The sequence below is a fragment of the Lactuca virosa genome, chromosome 4, assembly GCF_052849685.1.
Source record: "Lactuca virosa cultivar CGN04683 chromosome 4, Lactuca_virosa_CGN04683_v6, whole genome shotgun sequence".
Classification (NCBI taxonomy): Eukaryota; Viridiplantae; Streptophyta; class Magnoliopsida; order Asterales; family Asteraceae; genus Lactuca; species Lactuca virosa.
Genome location: NC_136429.1, coordinates 95,088,123 through 95,112,614, shown reverse-complemented (window position 1 = coordinate 95,112,614; position 24,492 = coordinate 95,088,123). Strand labels below are relative to the sequence as shown.

At 32.5% G+C, this 24,492-nt stretch overlaps 2 protein-coding genes and 2 long non-coding RNA genes across 7 annotated transcripts; 2 read left to right on the top strand and 2 right to left on the bottom strand.

Moving 5' to 3' along the window:
• Nucleotides 1-9,128: 9,128 nt before the first annotated feature.
• On the bottom strand, nt 9,129-10,096 carry LOC145168582 (uncharacterized). 3 transcript variants are annotated; one of them, XR_013741942.1, is made up of 3 exons: nt 10,000-10,096; nt 9,591-9,659; nt 9,129-9,325 (listed from the first exon to the last, which is right to left on the bottom strand). It is a non-coding gene; the product is annotated as an uncharacterized LOC145168582 (long non-coding RNA). The 3 variants fall into 3 exon arrangements; XR_013741941.1 differs by lacking the exon at nt 10,000-10,096 and adding an exon at nt 9,845-9,941; XR_013741943.1 differs by lacking the exon at nt 10,000-10,096 and adding an exon at nt 9,724-9,834.
• Nucleotides 10,097-10,839: 743 nt separating this feature from the next.
• LOC145106493 (mechanosensitive ion channel protein 1, mitochondrial-like) lies at nt 10,840-14,722 on the top strand. The gene is made up of 6 exons (XM_079043457.1): nt 10,840-10,985; nt 12,080-12,467; nt 12,587-12,726; nt 12,807-12,914; nt 13,068-13,289; nt 14,466-14,722. The coding sequence occupies exons 2-6, from the start codon at nt 12,101-12,103 to the stop codon at nt 14,556-14,558; spliced, it is 930 nt and encodes a 309-aa protein (XP_078899583.1). The 5' UTR covers nt 10,840-10,985; nt 12,080-12,100; the 3' UTR covers nt 14,559-14,722.
• A 2,108-nt stretch (nt 14,723-16,830) lies between these two features.
• Nucleotides 16,831-20,714, top strand: LOC145106490 (mechanosensitive ion channel protein 1, mitochondrial-like). 2 transcript variants are annotated; one of them, XM_079043455.1, is made up of 7 exons: nt 16,831-16,969; nt 18,064-18,451; nt 18,600-18,700; nt 18,773-18,880; nt 18,950-19,009; nt 19,085-19,300; nt 20,425-20,714. In XM_079043455.1, exons 2-7 carry the CDS (start codon nt 18,085-18,087, stop codon nt 20,536-20,538), a joined length of 966 nt encoding a protein of 321 aa, XP_078899581.1. In that variant the 5' UTR covers nt 16,831-16,969; nt 18,064-18,084; the 3' UTR covers nt 20,539-20,714. The 2 variants fall into 2 exon arrangements, with proteins under 2 accessions (XP_078899581.1, XP_078899580.1); XM_079043454.1 differs by having other exon boundaries at nt 18,561-18,700.
• A 1,432-nt stretch (nt 20,715-22,146) lies between these two features.
• Nucleotides 22,147-23,108, bottom strand: LOC145106489 (uncharacterized). Its single transcript, XR_013707588.1, has 2 exons — nt 22,751-23,108; nt 22,147-22,670 (listed from the first exon to the last, which is right to left on the bottom strand). It is a non-coding gene; the product is annotated as an uncharacterized LOC145106489 (long non-coding RNA).
• Between the last annotated feature and the right edge of the window lie 1,384 nt (nt 23,109-24,492).

Below are 24,492 nucleotides of genomic sequence, written 5' to 3'. Positions count from 1 at the left end.
CAAAAAATGCTCCAAACTCCAGAGAGAAAGTATCAAAATCGGACCTCCAAGATTATGCTAAAGAGGCACACCAACCTTCCCAATATAGAGCTCTAAGTAAAATCCCGAAATTGCCCTTGTCAGGAATCCACACGGGCCGCGGGGAATCTTACGCGGGCCGCGTGACTTCGACGGAAATTTTTGGGCTTCTTCAAGTCTTGGGCCCCCACAGCTAATCCATTGGCCCAGTTCGAATCCAATCTGCTTCTAGCCCATTTCTCTTCAATATTTCTTCAATTTGAGCCCAATTTGTCTCTCCACATCACTCAAAACTTCCGCAAATTCCTAAACATCGATCTTGCACACTCAAGAATTCTCCCGTGGCTTTCAAATTTAAAGTTTAATTCTTCCAACCCTTCAAATAATTGACAATCCCACTCCATGCATCACCTCTATAGCCATCAAGCCTAAAATCCTCGTTGTCCTCCAAGTCCAATTGCTTTCCAAAAGATCCCGCTCCGCTATTAAAATCTGTAATTAAGCTCACAAAACTCGAAAGAACCCGAAAGTGGTCATAAAATAACAAAAAGGAAAATATGCATGGAAATTATCTAAATTGTGAATGAAATATGCTAAAATAAACTATAAAAAGAAGTAAATAAAATGAAGCTATCAACAGTTTAGTGAGGAAGAAATACCAGCGCAACATGCTCGTCTATTGTTTCGTCCACCGGGTAATGTAGTTGCTCAACGAGATGGTATTAAGAAAGATCGTGAGGATTTCGAGTTGAATTGATCTAAAAAGAGCATATTCTTTGAACTTGAGTATTGGTCTTCTTTGGAGCTGAAGCACAACTTCGATCTTATGCATATTGAAAAAATGTGGGTGAGAGTCTTTTGGGTACTTCTCTGATGAATGATAACTCTAAAGACACATCAAATGATTGGGGGGACTTGACAAAACGGAACATTCGGAAAAGTCATTGGTTAAAAAAGAGTGGCAACAAGTTCCTTAAACCCCATCCACCTTACTTGTTCACGAAACCTGACCGCATTATTTTTTGTAAGTTTATAAGAGATGTGAAACATGCGGATGGGTTTGGATCTAACGTCGGTAAGAAAGTGAATGAAACCAATACTAACATTATTGGGTTGAAATATCATGATTATCACATTCTTATGCAACATTTGATACCCATTGGAGTTAAAGGCTTTTGGGAAAAGGTGTTTATACACCAATAGTAGAGCTTTGTATGTTTTTTAAGCAACTTTGCTCAAGAACACTATCGGTGAAGGATATGAAAGAAGAAAAAGCAGCCATTATTAATATTAGAAGTGATATATCCTCCTGCGTTTTTTGATGTTATGATTCATTTAGTTTTGCATTTACCTGATGAAGCAATTTTCGGAGGCCCAGTATGTATGAAATGGATGTATCCATTCGAAAGGTATATGAAAAAACTAAAAAACTATGTTAGAAACAAGGCGAGGCCGGAAGGTTCTATAGCTGAGGGATATGTCGCTGAAGAGGAATTATCATTTTGTTCGATGTACCTTGAAGATGCCGAGACTCGATTCAATCGCTTCGAAAGAAACGAGGATGTTGTTATAGAAGAAACAAAGTTATAGGTGTTTCAGTCTAAGTGTCGACCGGCTAGCACAAAGAAAATGAAAAATCTTAGTCTAGATGAGAGAAAACGTCTACAATGGTTTGTGCTTGATAGTTGTGACGAAGTCAGAAAGTATATTGCGTAAGTGTTCTTTTCTTTTAATTCATTTTCTGGTTTTAATTTCTCCTTTTTTTTACTAAATTTATATATTTTTTTCATCAATGTAGTGAATTCAAATTATTACATCTTGAAAATGATGAAAAAACCGAATTCCCTAAATGGTTCCTTTACAAGGTCTTTGATATGAAAAAACAAAAATCTCCAGAGTTTAACAAGGAATTATCGTCTCTTTCAATTGGTGTGCATGCGAATGCCTTTATTTATACCGCTTACATAGTGAATGGTGTTAAGTTTATGCTACTTATGCGTGACACCCAACGATCAACACAAAACTCGAGGGTTCTAACTAAAGGAGATGATAAGCAAAAATATTATGGTCAGCTAGAAGAGATTATCGAGTTGCATTATCCTCATAAATATTCCACTGTACTTTTTCGTTGCAAGTGGTTCGACACTGCAAGTGTTAAATCTGATAATAATTTCACCAGTATCGACCCATAACACGAATTGAGCAACGAAGATCGAATCATATTTGCTACCCAGACCAAGCAAGTATTTTACATCCAAGAACCTTCTCGAAGTGACGAAAATGACAACCAATGGTGGGTTGTAGAAAATTTAATCATAGAAGAATTTGGGATCTACCGATGAATGATGTCGACCATGATTCCATTGAAAATGTCAACAATGATTCAACCGATGTCGTTCTTAGTAATGCTTCTTCTAATTTCACTCTTTCAATCGACTTTAGCCAGTATTTTCAAAATTCTTAATCGGTTGAAGATGATATTAAAGTTGGTCCACCAACGGGTTTCATCAATAATGTGTCTGATTGTGAGACTGATTATGATGAGGAGGATTCCGGTTATGATAGTGATATGTCAAAAGACACTGAAGTGTCTGAGGGAGAGAATGATTAAAAAATCTTTACATTTTACTAGTAAAATAAGGTTTCTATTTGTTGTAATCATATCGTATTATATGTGTGTGTGTGTGTATATATATATATATATATATATATATATATATATATATATATATTCATATTGTGTTATAATTTTCCAGGATGTCATTTTTTTGGATTGCATTGCTCCATATCGTGGTTGTTGTGATGGGCCATGGAGGTGACGGTGGTGACGAGCCACCAAATCCGTTCGGTGGAGGTTTTGGTGATCACCAGATCGATGGTAAATAAGATTTATTCTAATTCATTATATTTCATATTGTATGTATATAAAAAATTATTTTGACTAATATTTTTTTATGCAGCAGTGCCTCCAAAACAAAAAGGCATGTCAACAAACAAAAAAATGTACAATTTATTCGCAACTAACGACAACCGGCATCTGGAGATAATATTTGACATAAATACTCACATGTCGATTAGGGAAGTATATTGATGTTTCATTCGGGAGGTTGGGAGCTATATGTGGTGCGACATCGGTTTCAATAAGGACACATGGACTGACGTTTCTGAAGCCGAGTTGGCATGTTCGAGTATCTTCGTTAAATTATTTATAAGTTATATATTTAATATGTTTAATTTTGATTTATTTTTAATTTCTCTGTTTTTTTGTAGACATAGTTTGATTTTGGAGCGATTACAAATGATCCCATGGCTCCAGTTTATTGGACGTCATTGAACAATCGGATATGTGCGCGGTATAGAGGCCACTAAAATATTGCAACAACTCGTTTGACTGGTTTTGAAGGGGATGTGTAGGCAGCAAGGGCTCAAGCCCCTACGGGTATGGATTTGTAGCGTTAGAATGCTGCTATTGACCACTTCTTAACAGAAAAGCATCAAAAACGATCCGTTGGAAATAAAGAATGCCGGAAGAAGCAAGTAGTTAAGAATAGTGGAGGGACGTGCATCTACGGTGGTGCTTGTTTTAAGAACGTAAGTTACAATAATGCTTATTCAGTTATAACATATTTTTTAATGTTTATTCAAGTATAACATATTTTGTAATGTTAAACAGAATTTGAATAGACTTGAAGCATTTCATCGTGGGCATGTGAATAAAAAAAGGGGAATTTGTTTATCCTTTGGTTGAAGACCAATATGTAAGTTATTATTACTTAAAAATGAAGTAGATTGTTGTTGTTTTTTTGTTAGTTTTAACGTATATTGACAATCTTTGTGAAATACATAATGCCTTAGTTACTGAGGTTGCTCTACAGACTCATCACATAGCCGACTCTAGTGGTGATCCAGACACCATTGATTGGATCACAATATTTGAGAAGGTGTTGGATGCTCAAAGGAGGCATGTGAGAGGCATTGGGCCTAAACCTTCTTCAACAGCGAGTACAAGTGATCCATCTCATTGGCAGAGACAGTCACAAGCATCGCAACCAACACAGGTACTTGTTAAATTCTAAAAGAATTTGGTAGCTTTGCTATATTGTTAAGAACTTGATGCATTTATAGTAATTTTTGGTAGTTTGGTCGTTTGATAAATTGTTAAAGACTTAAATGATTGAGTAGTTTACTAGTTTGTTAAATTGTTAACGACTTAATTCATTTGGTGGTATGATGGTATGATGGTTTGTTAAATTGTTAATGACTTAATGTGCTTGTGACTTAATTGTAGGATGTTGATGTGAATGCTTTTCTTCAAAACCCGACGTTTATGATGGCCATTGGAAACATTATCCGCTCGTTTAAAAACCAAGTCAACAACGATGGGGAAGACGAAGACACATAGTATTTCTTGTTTTATGTTATGAATGATGTTATTTTGGATTTATCAGATAGTTTATGGATGATATATTAGATGTTTATTTGTGATTTATAAGATAGTTTATGTAATGTGGTATATTTGATGTTTTATGTAATGTGGTATGTATTTATTTATGTATTTTTATCAAATCTACATTTTATAATATATACAAACTAATATCATAAATAATATGTTTTTTCAAAAAAAAAAAACCATTAGCAGCGACACCTTTAGGGTCGACATTGACCAATTGCGACGACAACTGATTCCGGGAAGAGTAGCCGGAAAAACTCCGACCGGTGGCTGGAATATCAATAGAGACGACGCTAATAGCGACGACGGAGACATTTAGTGACGACGAGTATTAGAGACGGCGCTATTTGCGACGACAAACGAGTATTAACTACGAGGTAATAGCGACAACATGTTTTCGCTAAAGGTATTAACGACGACAAGGGGCATCAATTGCGACGTTTTTTTGTCGTCGCTAAAGGTTACATTTTTTGTTGTGATTGATTCGAAGTCGTTAATTGATTAATTTAAAGACCTCAAAGGTCGTCGGGCTGAGTTGTAATTCTTTTTCTAGTTATTTTTGATGTTTAATTACAAAAACTTTTTTTTTTGTATATGAACGTTAATTTTAATTTATAATACTTTCGGTCATCCAAATAAATTGTTCAAACTCCACTCCTGACACCTAATAAACTTCTTTCTCTCTCTATCTTTGTCTAACTCTCTCTACAATAAAAAATATATATTTTTTATTTAAAAATAAAAAAATAAGAGGAATATAGAGGTAAGTATATCATTATTTTAGTGTTTGTGTGATGATAATGTGATACCCATCGTTATAATTATTAGTAATGGGTATTATAGATGTCTAATAGTTTCAATATTATCTGCTTAATTGATAAAAAATTATTTAATGTCAGTTTACCTTTAGTTTTCAATATGCATCTACTTGTGTTTTTTTTTATTTAAAAAACATAAAAATACGATAATTATTTAATCACTTGGGAAATCAAAGCTTTTAAAATTAAATTAATATATTTTTCTCTTTTTTATTTAATTTTTTTTAAATCAATCATTTTTTACTTCCTATACCGATTATACATATAAGTTGAAAAAAGAAACTTTTAAAAAAAAACGGTTGCGCACCATATATGAATCCACCCGCCTAAACCCTTTCTTCCTCCATCCGTACAAACCCTTTCTTCCTCCATCCGTACAAACCCTTTTTTCTCTTCTCTTCTTCTTCTTCGACACATTTTTTGTTCGGATTCCGATGGAAAAGTAAACTGAGAAGTGAGAACAGATACTGACCAAGGCGCGATCATCTCTGCAGTGTGTTGAACAGGTATGAAATCGTGACGTTGCAGCGTTTTTGTTATATCCGCGATGTGAAATGGCAAATATGATTTGGTTATTAGTCTGTGAATGATGTTCTGAACAATGAGTTGCCTTTTAGGATTACAAGTTCAATTAGTTGTTTGTTGAATACCCATTTCATTTTCCTTCACTCTGCTGGCTGCTATAGAGTGTAGGGTTTAGGGTTTAGAGTACTGAGATCATTTTTTACTTGTTCTGTTCATTAAAACTCATCTGAATTCGTGGGCCAATGTCTATGTATGTGTTTAGGGTTTAGTGTACATAACTAAATATCACATTTAGAGTTTTACTACCGGTATTGTAACATCTGCACTGATCTGGAACAAGTGTTTTGATACAAATCCAATTTATTCTCACTCATAGGTTAGATATATGATATCTCATCATTAGTTGTTAATTTCTTGAAATCAGTTCTCATTTCTTGTGCTAATATAAATCTGTGGTTGTGTTTATAAAAGAATTTAGAAAGAATAACTTTTAGATTTAATTTTAAACTTGCATTACTTTCTTTCAGACATCTTGTGTTGAGAGGATGGTTTGGCTTAGCTATAAGCCATATGACCATTTGTATACCTACAGAATACCCAGAAGCTGCAGGATCATCAGCAAAACATCCTTACAGATCCCTTCTCATGTGGTACCCAAACGGAATCTTTCAATCTGTTATGTAGCAGCAGATGATGATGACAACACAATGGACCTTCAGAAAACCTCCAATCCTATGACTGAAATACCAGAAAACGCATCTATGGAGACCACTGAAGCCAAAGATCCATTGACGTCAGGGGTTGTGATTGGCTTTGTGCTTTTGTTATGTACCGGAAACATGCAGGCAGTGATCGATCTTCTTAAGAATGGAGAAGGTAAAATCTTGATCTCTTATATTCTTAAAAAAGTTGAGAGTTAGAGGCATCAAGTGATTTTTTATTTTATTTTGCTAGGCATTATTCCTGGATTTTTTAAGATGATTATCGATCACGTCAAAGGCGTGATGCTAAGAGAAAATTTCCCAATAGGCCATATCATCAAGGTATGCTATTTTCTACAATTTTCCCTAGTAAAATGTTTCTTAGTTTTCTATATTAAAGGTTTAATTGTGTCTTTGTGTGTTGCAGATCGATGATAAAGATGAACTAGTGGGTCGGATAACTGAAAAGGACATACATTCCACAACTATCTTGGGTCCGGAGCTAAGACCCATCAAAGTTCCAAACAAGTTTTTTGAAGAGAAGGTAAGTAAGTTACATGTTTCTCAATTAGTGCATTCATATGTTTTATAATTATAATTAGTTGAATAGGTATTTTTTTTTTTTTATATAACAGAAAGTTGAGAACCTCACGATGGCTATTGGCCATCGTATCAAACATAATCATGTCTTTAAACTAGCTGATTCTAAAAAGCTCAAGGCTGTGGAAGATGAACTATGTAAGATGATGAGAGATAACCACAAACATGTTTTATTGGCCAAGAGAAGTCCGTTCTGTGACATGGAAGTAAAAGGAATAAAAGTTCATGTTAGTTTTGGATGCTATGTCAAGAAGATGGTATGTATACCACCAAACAAAAACTAATATTGGTATCCAGTGAGTCTAGTTCATGTGTAACTTAAACTAAATTTTGTGTCTTGATTTTAGGAGGAAGATGAATTGAAGGCTATGAAGAATCAAATTCTTTTCAACGCTATGGATATTACCAAGAAGCATGGTCTGGAGAATTGTGCCGAATAGTTGAGTTCATGTTGTGAATCACATGCATATGTAAAGATTTTAATATGCATTTAGGTCTTTTAACATAAATAGGGATCTGGTTGATTTTTTATCATAGTTGAGAAAGGTTGTAATTAAGATATTTCAGGCTTTCACCGGCCAGGAATTTGGGCCGGGCTAACCAGTCTATACTCTAGTTAGCTTGTTGATATTACGAAATCCCATTAATGAATTTTGGTTTGCCATTGTTGTGTAGTTTTTTTAGTGTTATAGTCTGTCAACAAGTAAAGCATTTAACCTTGGAAGTTGAAGCTGTTAGATGTAATATGGTGTTTTCCAATTTCCAAAACGAACGAACAAAAAGCATCGATTTTTATTATTATTAAGGAGTAATTAAAATTCAAAAAGATACGAAAGTTTACATAGAGTTAGTGAGTTACATGTATAACTTGTAATGCTTTCGCGTATAAACAGGAAGTACCATGTTAACGATATAAAACTAAAAAACTGTAAATGTGTATATTATCAACATCAGAAATTAATATTTTTTGTAAATATGTAAAACAAAAAACAAAAACGCCTATTAGCTAAGCTGGTTAGAGTGGCACGAAGATGGGCCATTCTTTGATCAAATTCATGTTTAGTTGTGCCTTTTTAGCCCCTTATGTTTCGATTAAATTCTTCTTGGTCCTTCAACCAAACGGGGATTTTAAACGCACCCATTTTTCTAATGAGGACGTATGTTAACCTCTCATTGGTCACCATGTCACTTCAATCTCATTTCTTCTATCTTATTAGTTAACTAGAAAAGTGCCCCCGCCGTTGCGGGGGTCGGATTTAGATTAAGCGACATAGTTTATTCATTTATTTATTGGAAGGGAAAACTGATCTTTTGCCAAATAAACACCACATAAATATTTAGCAATATACCACCCGGGACTTGGCAACTTTCCTGAAGATGAAACATCCATGCGCATTATCATTGTTGGAGTGTTTTCAGATGAAGAAGATTCATCTTGTGTGCCTCCTAAAGGTTGTGGAAGTTTCAGACTTTTGGCCCAGGAGAAGACAACTTTGATGGTGAATCTTGTGCATAATCATTTGTAATTGTAGGTTCCACTGCTAAACAAAAGTATCAATTCTTTCTTTTGTAATTTTGAATAATTCCTCTACTGTTCTGTAACTAACCCCTAGATTTCCCTCAACACCCTCCATGGTAAATGTCTTTCCTGTCTCTGTTTCACCATATTGAAATATGCACACATCGAAAAGTGAAGCCACCAATGGTGAAGCAATGTTCGTTTGATGATGAATCAAAGTCAACCATGGTTGACCATGTTTCCTGAAACTATAAAAAAAAAATTAGTATTTATAGAAAGTTAGAAACTTTATATGGTTGTTAAAAAAAAAGAAAAAGAAAAAGTTTGCACACCTTTTATATCCTCAAATTGATTATGAAGCTTTCTTCCCTTGATTTGTTCTTTGTTGTATTTGATTTTAAGATGTTCACACTGTGCAACTAAAAGTAATGATAGAAAATGTTAAAACTTACAATAGGGTGAAAATTTAATCATGAATTTACTAATTTACCCACCCATTGCTTGAACTGCAGAAACCATGTTATTGAGATCAGGAAGGAACTGAGTCAGCACAGTGGTGTGCTTGAAGAGAGAGCTGAGAGTGGTATGGTTTCAATACCTACTTCCTTGACTGCAGCCACCCAAACTTTCTTGTCATGTTCATATCTACCTGATATGCCCCTCAATTCTTCAGATTGTTTCTCCATTTTTTGGTCTAAAAATATAAACAAAATTAAGAATTTCTAACATCTATAACAAAATTATTATTTATATCTATAAATGAAAACAAAATAACAAAACGATAACACTAATTTCATAAGGAAAAAGTCACAAACATGCATACACATATATACATAGAGAGTCTATTAAAGATTTCATTAAAGCGTTTATAAACATGAAAACATGAAAAACTCATTTAAAACTATAGCGTTGTTCTGTTTGCATTAAGTAGAAAAAACAATAATAATAGAGAGACTAACCTGGAGTTGGTCTTCCCATCTTTTAAGTTTGTCACTATATTCTCTCATATTAAGAAAATATTTATGAAGCTGCAAGAAAAAAGAAATTTTACAACATGAATACAAAAAAAGAAAAATAAATTAATGGAAGTACCTTAATCAATTGTTCCTTGCGATTTGAAGTGAGTTTTTTAGCAGTTGCAAGTGCATCCTTTAATGAAAAACTTATGAAGGGTAGAATTGTAATTTGGTGTAAAAGAAGAGATCGATCATACAGTTTACCAAGTAGAAACACAATCTTGACCAGATTTTTCGTTGAGGATTTTTGTCAAGTAGTTGGTGTTCAAAACTTAAAAAGAACAAAGAACAAAATGAATAAGAGTTACAAACACTAAAACTGTGAAATTGAAATACAAATGGTGGAATCAACCTGCTCCTACACTCTTCCCTGTTTTCCCTCGCCTTCCGTCTCCCCCCAAACCAAATTACCTGATGACAATTGTGTTCGTTCACAAACACGATTCAAAACATTCCATAATTCAATATCCAGAAACATAGGGGCAAAAAAGTAAATTTAGTTGGGACTTTTAATAGCTACAATGGATACCTCATTCATTTAAATTAACAACTTTTAAATAGTTTGTATAAAATATTTAAATTGTTAATTTAAATATATCATTAAAATGTTAACTTAAATATAAATTTCACTTAAACTTAAAGAAAATCCAACGACTATTTTGTAAATAGTGAGTATAAGTTATAAATTAGAGTGTTAAATGTAAAATCTAAATTGTAATCCAAAGTTAACTAAAATATTTCCTAAAACTATTTTCATAAACATTATAATTTCTAAATAAGTAACTTACAAATAACTTACAACAATAATAACTAAAAGTAACAATGTATAAAAGATTATATTGTTACATTTAAAAACAAAATAATTTTTGATATTTTAAATAACTACAATAATAGACGAGTGAGATTTTATATATATATATATATATATATATATATATATATAAAATTCAAAATAATTAATATTTTATTCTAAATTATTACAAGAATTATTATATCAAAGTTCAAAACACCATTTTTATATATAAATAACATATATCTAAAAATTTATAGTTGTTTTCTATGCAACGATTATAGATAAATTTAAATTACTTATCCATGAAATATAATAAAACCATTAAGTTATTGGATTCAAAGTTTAAATAAATGATATAAACAAAAGTTTGACCAATATACCCCTCCACCTAATAAAAGGTTTCGTTGATATATTGCGACACAGACCAAAAGAAACACACAGCACGCCTCCATTCCTCTATAGTCCGCTCCTCAAGCGATTCCCGATTGCTTGCCGCCCTATTACTACGATTTCCATCGCCGTCGCACTCCACAGATTCGCTTGAGGTTCGATATTCTTCAATCTTTTCCTGCTTTCGTTCAATTGCATTTGCATTTTGGCTGCTCTAGGTTTTACTTTTTCCCCTGATTTCAGTTGAAATCGAAATCATATTAGTTGTTGTAATCGAAATCTGTGTGCTTTTCTTCAATCCTTTCCTTGTTTCGATTTTCTTCAATCCTTTAGATGTATATGTGAAACTGCAATAGGTTATGTGTATATGTGAAACTGCAATTGCTACTGTTAACAGGGACATACAGATTGTGTTCATAACTGGAACGTAGACATTGTTTTGAATGATGATCTTAAGATGCTTATGTGATACACCAACCATGATAATCTTGTTGATGGTGGTATATCCAAAAAGAAACTTAAGCCTAAACAATTGTTATTAGTTTTAAAAAAAATGTTAGTTATTATAAGAAAAATAAGTCATAATATAAAAGGAAGCCCTTTTTGGTAAATTTACACATATAAGCAGTTTTTTTTTTTTTTGCCAAACACTAAAAATGGCTTATCAGCTGATAGCGTTTTGACACGGTATAAGCTTAGCCAAACACATTTTTAAAAAACTCTGTTTTAAATATAAGTTAAAAAGTTAAAATCACTTTTAATAAGCTTAGCCAAAAACCCTGTAAATTCATATAACCGAAATGTATCTTTTCTGGTGAAGGAACAAAATGTAATTGTAAATATTTTAATGTTTCTGTGGTTTGATTTAAATCTGCATAGGGTAGGTATATCTCATGATGCATACTAACATTTTATTTGCCTATTTATGTTATTTTAATCAACTTTAACGTTTCAAATACCTGGGTATTTAGTTATTAGCTTGTTTGTTGTTGGTATATAGCTGTTTGAAAGCAGAATGCTAAAAAGAGAGACTAGAGTTTTGATTTCTGTTACAATTGAATTATTTATTGTGTTTATGATTGCAATGCACGGGGTTAGCATATTATAGATTGAGAATTTAAGTAATCTTGTATTAGTTTGACAGACTTGAAGAATGTGGTTAGTTTATATTAATGTTACTATTATTATTATTATTATTATTATTATTATGTTTTATAATGGTTTTTGTTGATGTTATTGATTGATATAGATATAGGTAGAAGATTGAATAATGAGTGGAATAAGCTTGGTGATATCAAAACCTTGGTGTAGGGTGTATAATCCTTGTACAGGTGAAAATAATAAGAGTAATTTTGGTACAAGCAATAAGATCCATTTTGGTACAAAACCAAACAATAAGATGGACTTAATCCCATGTCGTTTATCAAATTCAATCTTAAGAATTTCTTCTACTGTTGCAACCAATCACATGTTGAAACATCGTGTATATTCATCATCATCATCATCATATGCACGTAAAGATGTAACCGATTCAACATCTCAACCACCTTATGGCTTGTATGGCCTTGTTGCTATTATTGGTTTCGCTTTGCCTAAAGCCTGGGAGGCCGCTATGCATTTTTTTTCTGCTACAGAAGGTACGTAACTTTATCTGCCTTGCCTTGTCCCCCCCCCCCCCCCCCTTTTTTTTTAATGATATAATATACTGAGAAATACGACTACAAAATTTCTCATAATCTGTATTTTTTTTTTTCAGGAGTTTTGAAATCAAATGCGTGTTACTATATCTTTCTAGGGGTTGCAGCTGTTTTTGTAGCTAGAAGCTTTCTTGGCAATATCATGCGTGGGTTTGCATTACTACGTAACAAACCCTTTTCAATTGGAGATATGATAGAAGTATGTAAATAAGCTTTCTGATATATTTTATCTTTCGTATGAGTATGAATTTGTTCTTATTTCGAGTGTTTTTGTTGCAGGTTGGACATTTGAAAGGTGAGGTTATTGATATGGGACTCATAACGACCTCATTGCTTACTGAGGAAAACCGTCGTGCATTACTTCCTACTTCCTGGCTTAGTGGACAGGTCTTTCATCATTACGTACCCTTGAAAGTTATTTTGTCATTATAAAGTCTTTTTGTTGGTTAAGTACAAATTTTGGGTTCATATTCTTTGTTTATCGAGTTTTATATTACTACCCTTGAAAGTATTTTGCCCTGATAAAGTCTTTTTTTATAGGATTATGTGAACATAACTGGGTCTCCAGCTCATGCCATGGTTTTCAAGATTGATTTGAGCATTGACGAGATTGAGAAGATCCCCGAGATATCAGAGGAAATAATAAACATGATGAGATCTAACTCAATCATTTACTTGGAGCAAGAGCAGCCGTATTGTTATCTTTCTCAAGTGGACCCTCATGGTTTCACACTTACTATTGGATGCAAACTAAAAGAGGGGGTACGTATACTTCCTCAAACATTTCAAATCATAATTTGCCTCGATTACCAAATAATATTCTAAAATATATTTTTTATCAAGACATTATATTTCGTAAATCTACCTAATAATAGCATTAAACTTTCAACTTTTTTATATTATATATCAGTCTTTGTAAATAGATAATATAGATATAGTAAGGATGATTTTTTAAAGGAAGAAATGAAAGTAGGATTGCTACAATAGGTGAATCAGTAAAAGTCTACTTTATTTATTTATTTTGCATATAACCTTTTATGAATCATATGCTAACTACTACAGGCAAGTTATAGTTGCTATATTTAGTTATGAATATAATAATGTTGATTTATAATTTTAAAGCTGACATCTCCACCTGATCACATTGATCTTCCTTTTTTCCCCTCAAGATATTATGAAAATCCAGAAAGTTCAAGCATAGTAGAAACGTTTTGGAGCTTGTGATTGAATCTTTGATCTAAAGTTGTATCACTAATCAATTTTTTGCAAATAAATGAAACTTTTTGCGTTGATGGACATTTTTAAATTTGGTTGAATGTCTAAGATGATTTACGAAAAAGCAAGATAATTAATCTAATTCATCCAAATTAATACTTTTTAGTGTTATTGATGGATCATAAAAAGTCAACATTTGAAATTTTGTGAAAGAAAATCTTAGAAAATGATGTTATTGCAATTGTTTTGAGATTATAGCTCAAGAAACAGCAAACGCTCCCATTTTAAGATCTATATTATTTGCAACCATTTTGTATGTCAAAAATCAAGCTAAATTTATGGACTTACCTATTCTTTTATGCAATTATTATGAAGGATATAATATTCTTTATAAGGTGTTTAATAGCATTTTACTTTCAATTGATTGTTTATTATAGCATTCTGCTTTCAATGTTTTTTTATTATAGAACTGTTCCTAGAAAAACTACCTAGTTATAGCAATTTTGTCCAAATGCAAAAACAATTTTCATTGCTAAAAAAGTGTTGATTTTTACAAGTAGTGGTAAGTAAAAGAAATTGAAACATGTTTATAGATTTTTTAAAATATAATGTCTTGATTAAAAGTAGGATGCTAGAATATACAAATAAGTAGAAAGTAAGATGGTAGATGTTGAATTTCTAGAATTCATCTAAAATTTTCTTATGTCCTATTATATTATGCAGTGTAAAGACGAGTTTTATTCAGCTAAGTATGATATCTTTAGGCAGGCGATTCAGATAATGAAGAAGCATGGGGCCTACCTAGATATGAACTAGATTTTCTTTCTTTGGAGTAATCGCAAAACCTTAACAGAAACCTTTTATGTACATTGCTTTTGGTTTTGGTTTTGGTTGTTGATAGAAAAATGAGGTTGTAATACTCTAAATTATATGCATCAATTTGGTATATAAAATGAAGTGTCAGTTATCATGAATTAAAATTTCAATTGTCATTGCTTATATTAAATTTAAAAAGGGTCACCAGGTGTTTGCCAATTCTTCTGCTTTATTGAATTAAAATTAAAACATCCAATCCAATCGTTAATATAAATACAAATCCAAGAGAAGAAGGCAATGGAAGGTCATAAGACGTTACTAGGTAAGACCTTTTGAAGGCAAAAGAATCAACTATAATTGTAATCAAGATGGCATAGTTATAAATCAAACATAAAATATGGGTGCTGTTGAAGGAAACGTGAATGTAAATAATTCTTCTATTACTATTGGTATTTAATTTTAATTTCATGTAGAGTGATATGGCTTATATGGTATTTTAATTGAACATGGAGATCAAGAATTCTTCAATTACTATGTGAAGTTCATCAATACCAATTCAAAACATGCTTACATTTGGGATTGCTTTTTTCCATGTTATCGGAACCAAATAACTTAATATCATTTTCTCCAAAATCATAGAACTAGTGACGGACTATATATGCTTAATCGGTACAGGTTAAGCTCCGGTTCTGATACCAGACCAGTTTGGGATCGTGTATCAATCAGTGTTGCACAAATCGGTTTTGGCGGCCGATTAATTGTCTGACGGTCTTGAACTGATTACGATTAGGGTGTTTGGCGGAAATCGGTCAAAATCGGGCTTAGCGGTCATAGGCGGAAAATATTTAAAAAATTCAAAATTTTTAATTTTCAGATATTAAACCAAAATTTTAAATTTTCAAAATTTTAAGTTTTTCAAATTTTAAAATAATATACTAAAATTTTCAAAATTTCAAAATTTTAAAATTTTAAAATTTTAAATACTTAATGTTTTAGGAAATATTAATTTTTAATTAATTTTATTAATAGTTTAGGGTCCCTGATTAATTCACACCTAGTCCAATTAATCGCTTATCGTCAATCGACTGCCGAGTTACCGTCAAACGATTTTCACAACCTTGACATCAATCCTATGTGCTCACATCCCTAATTGAAAGCATTTTGTTGTCAAACTTATGCTAACAAGATGACAACACTCTAGAGCATCTTAATTGGGTTTTTAATATAAACTTAAATAACCTTCGTAAATTGTGTCATATTGCAATGTTATGTGTGCATGTTTCATTTTTCTATATTTTAAATTAAATTATCATATTATTGGGCTACTAACTATTGTATAATAAAAATTAACAAAGCAATTTCGTAACCAAATCAGTAAGTGTGGTGTGATTTCGTAACCAAATTAGTAAGTGTGGTGTGATGTTTGAAATAAGATAAATGAAAGTAAAGTGCTTTAAGAACTTAAAAATCTTGAAATGTGTCGTAGATCTTGGTCTTGCCTAAGATCATGGGAAGAAAACAATATTGTTAACAAAACTATTTAATAAAGTGTTGTATTTCGTAATATAAATAAGTGTATTTGGGACAAAAATAATGTTAAAGTGAACTAATACGTAAATTTGCATAATAAAGTTTAAAATACTTAAAAAGGTGCTAAGATATCAAAAGATATCTTAGTGATTTCGACAATGAAAACATGTTAACAATCTAGTAAAAGTAGAATAAGTTGTTGATTGAGTAACAACAAATAACTGAAAGTAAATGCAAGAACACAATTGATTAGGAGGAATGCCCTTAATCCTTTTGGATCTCCAGCATAAAACTTCAGGATGTCATGAAATCACATGCCTTTTAACTTATATTAAATCGAAATAAAGTTACAAGTTCTAGCTGATCTTAGAAACGAAGTAAATGTGCTCAAGTTTCGAAAGAATCAGAGAGAAATTGATCGTCAGAGTGTGTGTGTGTGTGTGAATGATGATAATCTAGTCTTTATATACATAACAATAATAACTATAATTCTGACATTCTTGAAATCTTCCTTAAACCACGCTTGACCCTTACGATGGTCTCCAACGTTCATGAGGCATTAACCACGTATGGTTTGACATGGTCCATTCTTTTCTTGTCAAGCTCTAAAATTCAGCATAAGATATCATAAGAAATACGATGGCTGTCCAAGATACTGACTATATCCAAGATCTTGGGCTTGCCCGAGATGTTAGTTCGAGTTTTGACCAATATACCCCTCCACCTAATAAAAGGTTTCGTTGATATATTGCGACACAGACCAAAAGAAACACACAGCACGCCTCCATTCCTCTATAGTCCGCTCCTCAAGCGATTCCCGATTGCTTGCCGCCCTATTACTACGATTTCCATCGCCGTCGCACTCTACAGATTCGCTTGAGGTTCGATATTCTTCAATCTTTTCCTGCTTTCGTTCAATTGCATTTGCATTTTGGCTGCTCTAGGTTTTACTTTTTCCCCTGATTTCAGTTGAAATCGAAATCATATTAGTTGTTGTAATCGAAATCTGTGTGCTTTTCTTCAATCCTTTCCTTGTTTCGATTTTCTTCAATCCTTTAGATGTATATGTGAAACTGCAATAGGTTATGTGTATATGTGAAACTGCAATTGCTACTGTTAACAGGGACATACAGATTGTGTTCATAACTGGAACGTAGACATTGTTTTGAATGATGATCTTAAGATGCTTATGTGATACACCAACCATGATAATCTTGTTGATGGTGGTATATCCAAAAAGAAACTTAAGCCTAAACAATTGTTATTAGTTTTAAAAAAAATGTTAGTTATTATAAGAAAAATAAGTCATAATATAAAAGGAAGCCCTTTTTGGTAAATTTACACATATAAGCAGTTTTTTTTTTTTTTGCCAAACACTAAAAATGGCTTATCAGCTGATAGCGTTTTGACACGGTATAAGCTTAGCCAAACACATTTTTAAAAAACTCTGTTTTAAATATAAGTTAAAAAGTTAAAATCACTTTTAATAAGCTTAGCCAAAAACCCTGTAAATTCATATAACCGAAATGTATCTTTTCTGGTGAAGGAACAAAATGTAATTGTAAATATTTTAATGTTTCTGTGGTTTGATTTAAATCTGCATAGGGTAGGTATATCTCATGATGCATACTAACATTTTATTTGCCTATTTATGTTATTTTAATCAACTTTAACGTTTCAAATACCTGGGTATTTAGTTATTAGCTTGTTTGTTGTTGGTATATAGCTGTTTGAAAGCAGAATGCTAAAAAGAGAGACTAGAGTTTTGATTTCTGTTACAATTGAATTATTTATTGTGTTTATGATTGCAATGCACGGGGTTAGCATATTATAGATTGAGAATTTAAGTAATCTTGTATTAGTTTGACAGACTTGAAGAATGTGGTTAGTTTATATTAATGTTACTATTATTATTATTATTATTATTATTATTATGTTTTATAATGGTTTTTGTTGATGTTATTGATTGATATAGATATAGGTAGAAGATTGAATAATGAGTGGAATAAGCTTGGTGATATCAAAACCTTGGTGTAGGGTGTATAATCCTTGTACAGGTGAAAATAATAAGAGTAATTTTGGTACAAGCAATAAGATCCATTTTGGTACAAAACCAAACAATAAGATGGACTTAATCCCATGTCGTTTATCAAATTCAATCTTAAGAATTTCTTCTACTGTTGCAACCAATCACATGTTGAAACATCGTGTATATTCATCATCATCATCATCATATGCACGTAAAGATGTAACCGATTCAACATCTCAACCACCTTATGGCTTGTATGGCCTTGTTGCTATTATTGGTTTCGCTTTGCCTAAAGCCTGGGAGGCCGCTATGCATTTTTTTTCTGCTACAGAAGGTACGTAACTTTATCTGCCTTGCATAATATATATATATATATATATATATATATATATATATATATATAGTTTCAACTAATAAATATCTTAAAATCTGTATTGTTTTAGGAGTTTTGAAATCGAATGCGTGTTACTCTACCTTTTTAGGGGTTGCTGCTGTTTTTGCATCTAGAGGTTTTTTTGACAATATCATGTATGGGTTTGCAGTACTAAAAGACAAACCCTTTTCGAATGGAGATCATATAGAAGTATGTCAATTAATTTTCCCTTATTTAAACTCTTGTATGAATTCGTTCTTATTTCGAGTATTTTGGGTGCAGGTTGGATATTTGAAATGTCAGGTTATTGAGATGGGACTTATAACCACCTCATTGATTACCGACACAAACCGTCCTTTAGCAGTTCCAACTTCCTGGTTTTATGGTCAGGTGAACGCAACGAGTCTCTCATCATTACCCTTCATTTTTTTTTTGTTATAATAAAGTGTTTTTTTATAGGTTATTATGAATGAATCACGGCAAAGCACAATAGTTCCATATTCCATGCTTTGTGGTCAGGTGAGCATCGAGTCTTTTTCATGACTACCCGTGAAAGTTTTTATGTAATGGTAAAAGTAATTTTAATTTTTATAGGTATTTGTGAACAAACCCATGCCTCCATGGCATGCAATGGTTTCAAAGATTTATGTGGAAAAGGATGAGTTGGAGAAGGTGCGCAAGATAACGGATGAAATACCAGACATGATGAGATCTAATCCAAATGTTTACTTGGAGGAACAGCAGCCGTATTGTGAAGTTTCATTGGGAAATTATTTTGAGCTTACTATTGGATGTTATCTAAAACAGGCGGTATGTATATATGTTTACTTCCTCAAACATTTCAAACCATTAACTTCACATATGATATCTTTTTCCTACCAGAATAATTAATAAAAATACAAAAACACCTGATTATTATAAAGATTTACCCATTTTACCCTTCTTGGAGTAAGTGTATTGGATAGGAGGTTGATTTACCCATACTGTAAGAGTCTCTGGATATAGATAATATAGCTATAGTCAGATTGAATTTAAAAGTACAATGTTGCAATAGGAAGAAATAAAAGCAGGATGTTACAATAAGCAAATTAGTAAAAGTTTATTGCTATTTATTTATTATTTTTTTTTTTTGCATATAACCCTTTTATGAAATCATATGCTATATATACTATATGCAGGCTGTAATTGATATAATAAGGGATATTTAATTATCAATATAATAATGTAGTTTTATGATCTTAAAGCAGACATCTCCTGCTCACATTACTTTTTCTTTTATCCACTCAGAATTTAGGAAAATCCACAAAGTCTAAGCATAGTAGATTTTAAGGGCTGATAGTAAAAAAGAGAATAAACTGTGATTGAATCCTTGATCTAATTTTTTTTCCCTGGATAGTATTAAATGTTTGCAAATAAACGAAGCTTTTTGACTGCACAGTCTTTTAGAAGTTTGTGAAAATAATCTGAAATGTTGCATTTGTTTTCAGTTGTCTTAGAAAATGATGTTATTGCATTTTTTTAGACTATTGCACAATTCTTCTCATTTTAAGATCTTCCATAGTAATTGCAGCCTTTTTGTTTGTCAAAATCAAGCTAAAGTTACTGAGTTACTAATTTTTTTTTAAACCAAGCATTACAAAGCAATAATCTTTTAGTTATCTAGGGTATTCTAGATTTTAGTGAACAACAATATACTTGCAAATGTATTTTTATTTAGATTGGATAGTATAGCATTTACTTTCATTGTTTTTATTATGGCATTGTACTTTGAAAGGAGAATGTTATAAGAGGGTAGAATTTCTGAAGTACACAATATCTTAATAAGAAAATCGAAGATACAACAGTTGTAAGCAGAAGTAGGATAGCTTTTGGAATTTAGCTAAAATGTTTTTTTTTTTTTCCTTTTTAGAGCTAACACATGTTTGATTATGCAGAGTGAAGAGGAATTATATTTAGCAAAGCAGGATATTCTTTTGCAGTTGGCTCAGCTAATCAAGAAGCACGGGTGCAAAGTAGGTGGGCACAGGGGGGAAGTAAAGTGTTTGTAAACTTATATGTTAAAGACTAAATAGTAAATACCATCTGAATGGGTTTTTTAAATATAGCTTCAAATTGCCTACTATGTACGCTAGGAAGACCTACAGACTTCGATAACTCAGCGTTATCCATGTCAGCAAAATAGTAAGATATTTAAATATCATATTTATCATTTTTAACTTTCAAAGTACATATTTGCTCAATTCTTTTTTGTAAATATTTCTTAATAATTTATAATCAACTCTAATCTAAAAAAATTATAGATTGACCATATTGTCCTTAAATAAAAAAAAATCTTCAACGTACTAGGACTTGTAATCGAAGGCGGCTTACATGATTTTAGTGAGGAACTGTGATTGAGCTCTTGTGAATTTTGTTCTTCTGGAATGCGAATTTAAGCATCAGTACTCAGAACGTGCATCAAATTCTTTTATGGTTGCGATTATGGATAAATTAACATGATTATTTGTTTAAAGGGTTATGTTTTGCAGATTTTAAATTTTGTTTGATACTTCTGTAATGTTACGTTTATTTGATTCAAGTTTGGTGCTCAGTTGATTTGGTTTTAAATGCAATAAACTCCAACACCAAAACAGAAATAGCAATATTTTTTTTGATTAGGTACCATAGTAGAAATGTACGTTCATTAGAAAAGAGTAATAATCACAATTATTGATGCCTAGTCTTCAAATCTCTTTTTACAAGTTCTTTTTTTTTTATTACTAAAATGCCCTTATGTCCTCTCTAAACAAATCCATCAATCTAAACTTCCAGTGTTCGTTTTCAACAAATGATGCCCTTTAAGAAGTGGTATGTTGCTTTATTGTTTGTCCCCAACATCCGTTCCAGCTCCTATAGTACTCAAAAAGTTGCGTGATTTCCATTTATGTATGTCCTTTCCGTATTCAACACTTCCCTCACTTTCGGTTGCTGCAACCCAATTGGTTTAAACACATGAGTACCAAATTGGATCAAATGCAAGAAATAACAATGTATTTCTATTGATTTGTTCATTATAGCGTCTTACTTTCATACTACAATATTATTTGAAAATTATATCAGATTATAGATGTCGTTCTTCGATACAAAGCATTTTTCAGTGGTATAGTTCGTAGAATTTTCAAAGTATAATGTATTAATAAGAGGAAATTGACAGTACAATAACAGGTAAAAAGTTTCAAAGACGATGCTATTCCTCGAAAGTAAAATGTCGTAATAAAAGGTATTAAGATACAACCACACAATCAAACACAAAATCATCACCAAGAATAAAAGAAAAAAAATCAATATTATAAAATCTGTTATGGAATTCTTAAATTCTTTAAACTAACCACTTATGGATAACCTATTGACTCATGTGACACTATTCAACCCATGTGGTCATGGAGGTTCGTCTGCAGTAACTTCAGGGCATGAGACATAGCCTCATTATACAACAGATGATTAGTTGGTGCGCGAAAGCTTGTCCAGAACCCTCGTTAAGAAAATTTCTTTTCCAATTTTTTTTCGTTAAGCCATGTTTTTAGATGTTTAATTCTAAAGAAATCTATAGAAAAATCTCAAAGTTTTAGGCCAATTTACGATCTAGTCCTAAATTAAATTTTATTAACGAAAAATGATAGGAAACCGACTAATGTAATCATTTTTGTCCACTTTTACCTTTTTAGCATGTTACTGCTAGGTTACATGCCTAGTGGCGTGCTAGGCTGTCATGGCAACTAATTTCTTTTTTAATTTTCTTTTATTCTTTTATAATTTTTAAATTAAAAAAATAAAAAAAATATATCCCCCTTTCTTTTCCTTTCCCATGTCTCCTTTCTTCTTCGTTGAATCTACAAATTTAATGATGTCGGGAGAGAAACAAATCCGGTGAAGCATCCGTTCAGTTGGTTTTGTTCATTCACAATCATTGTCTTCCTCTGCTTTTACTTTTTCCATGTCTGGTTTCTTGTCTTCCACCAGATCCACGCCACCATCGAGAATCAACGTTCATTCCGATTATAGTCATCATCTCCTTTGGTTCGGTTTTCGATTGGTAATCTCCCTCACCTCTCTCTCTCTCTCTCTCTCTCTCTCTCTCTCTCTCTCTCTTCTCTATCCTATTTCTAAAGTCCGACACCTCCCCCTATCACCCCAACAACTCCTGCAACCACCACCAGTCATCACTCAAACCTTAAAAATCGAACCCTAAACCTGAAAATAAAACATAACTTAACCCTAAACCTGTAAATCAAAGAAGAGGGATATGCAAATCGAAGAAACAGGTTCAGATCCCCAAATCGTCTTTGTCGACGGTCATCCTCTATAATGCGATTCAAAGAACGGTGACAACAAGAACGACTCATGTGACAAATCCAAAGAACGAGGAAGCTTTTTATGATGACGGAGACAAAGAGGGGATTTCCCGAGATTCAGATGGTTTCTTTAGGGTTAGTGGAGATCGGTGGTGGTTGTCCAGAAGTGGTGAAGTGATGGTTCTTCGAGAGTTAAGAGAATAGGGAGGAAGAGATATCTTTAAAAAGGAAGGTTTGGGGTGGGGAGGATAGGTTTAGGAGTTTGGTTTTAAAGGCTCACTGGTTCGAATCAAACATGCCTCCTTTCTATTTAATTTGACTTCAAAACCATGCCTCCTTTTTAGTTAATTTGACTTCATCATTTATTACATTAAATATAAATATGATGGAGTATACTTAGGGATAATAACTTAGGAGGGTAACCAACTGTTGAGTTTGTTTACATTTGGTCACTTTCCTTTTTTTTATTTCCAATATACCATCTAACTTATTGTTTGTGTTCACCACAACCCTTTTGACCGACTATCACCTGTGATAGCCGGTCATAAGGGTTATGGTGAACACAAACAACAAGTTCGATGGTATATTGGGTACAAAAAAGGAAAGAGACCAAATATGAACAAACTCAATAATTGGTTACCCTCTGAGTCATTTTTCCCACAAAAGTTAAATGAACTTAAAGCTACAAAAGTATCAAAGATTGCAACCTTCTTAGGCCATAACATATATGAAGAGTGTTTCGAAGGGGTAGTTTGTGTTGGACTAGGTGTCTAAGTCCATAACTATAATTGGTATGTACTTGACCCAATAGTAGCATGGTCCTTTTGGGTTGCCTTCACCAAAGCAACTTGACTGGATGAATAAAGGAGAAAGAGGATAATTATGATTTATTAATATATTATGAGAATAATATATTAAAAGAGAAATCATATTTGTTTAATTAATACTGGTCAAGAATTAATTTTGTGGTCAAAAGAGATTAATTAAAACTAAGGGGACTAAGATTGTAATTATGTGATAGTTGCAATATGGATTGAGGAACCCTAAATAAGGGTTGGAGGATTTCATGGGGAAGCCCATGTTGAAATCGTCCAAGGGGCTTAGTTCTGGAATATTCTTATAGGCTGCTTAGAGCCTAAGCAACCAGATAAGTATTTGACTAAAACCCTAATTCCTCACCTATATAAGGAACCCTTTGGGCACCTATTTTCGGCTACCAGAAACCCTTGAGAGTTCCTTAGAGCCGAAAATCCATTCCCCTCTCTCTCTTGCATTCTCCAATTGCTTTGGTGTTTGTGATCTATCAGAGGCACAACATTTGAGGTGCTAAGGTTCTCAAAAGCTCAAGATCTTCAAGCTACAATCAAAGGTAACATTCTAACCTATTTATTAGATGCAATTTCGATTTTTGTTGTATGCTATAATAAGGTTACAAGCTTTGGATGATTATTGCATGTACAATTAGAGAAAACTAGATCCAAAGCTTTAGGGTTTGCATGTGCACCATAGGATATTGTTATGCTCAAAACTCATCAATGGTATCAGAGCCTTGTTGTTTTTCTATTGTATTTGATGCCTTACTTAATCGATCAAAACTGTTGGAAGTCGAAACCTGGAATCTGTCGCAGCTACTCGTCGAGTCCCCTGTTGAACTCGACGAGTCTAGGCTGC

What these genes read in the sequence shown, in the direction of transcription:
- LOC145106493 (XM_079043457.1), top strand. Translation starts at nt 12,101, where the DNA reads ATGAGTGGAATAAGCTTGGTGATATCAAAACCTTGGTGTAGGGTGTAT. An exon ending in TTTTTTTTCTGCTACAGAAG is followed by an intron (nt 12,468 to 12,586) that starts GTACGTAACTTT and finishes TTTTTTTTTCAG; the next exon opens with GAGTTTTGAAATCAAATGCG. An exon ending in GATGCAAACTAAAAGAGGGG is followed by an intron (nt 13,290 to 14,465) that starts GTACGTATACTT and finishes TATATTATGCAG; the next exon opens with TGTAAAGACGAGTTTTATTC.
- LOC145106490 (XM_079043454.1), top strand. Translation starts at nt 18,085, where the DNA reads ATGAGTGGAATAAGCTTGGTGATATCAAAACCTTGGTGTAGGGTGTAT. An exon ending in CGAATGGAGATCATATAGAA is followed by an intron (nt 18,701 to 18,772) that starts GTATGTCAATTA and finishes TTTTGGGTGCAG; the next exon opens with GTTGGATATTTGAAATGTCA. An exon ending in CTTCCTGGTTTTATGGTCAG is followed by an intron (nt 18,881 to 18,949) that starts GTGAACGCAACG and finishes GTTTTTTTATAG; the next exon opens with GTTATTATGAATGAATCACG.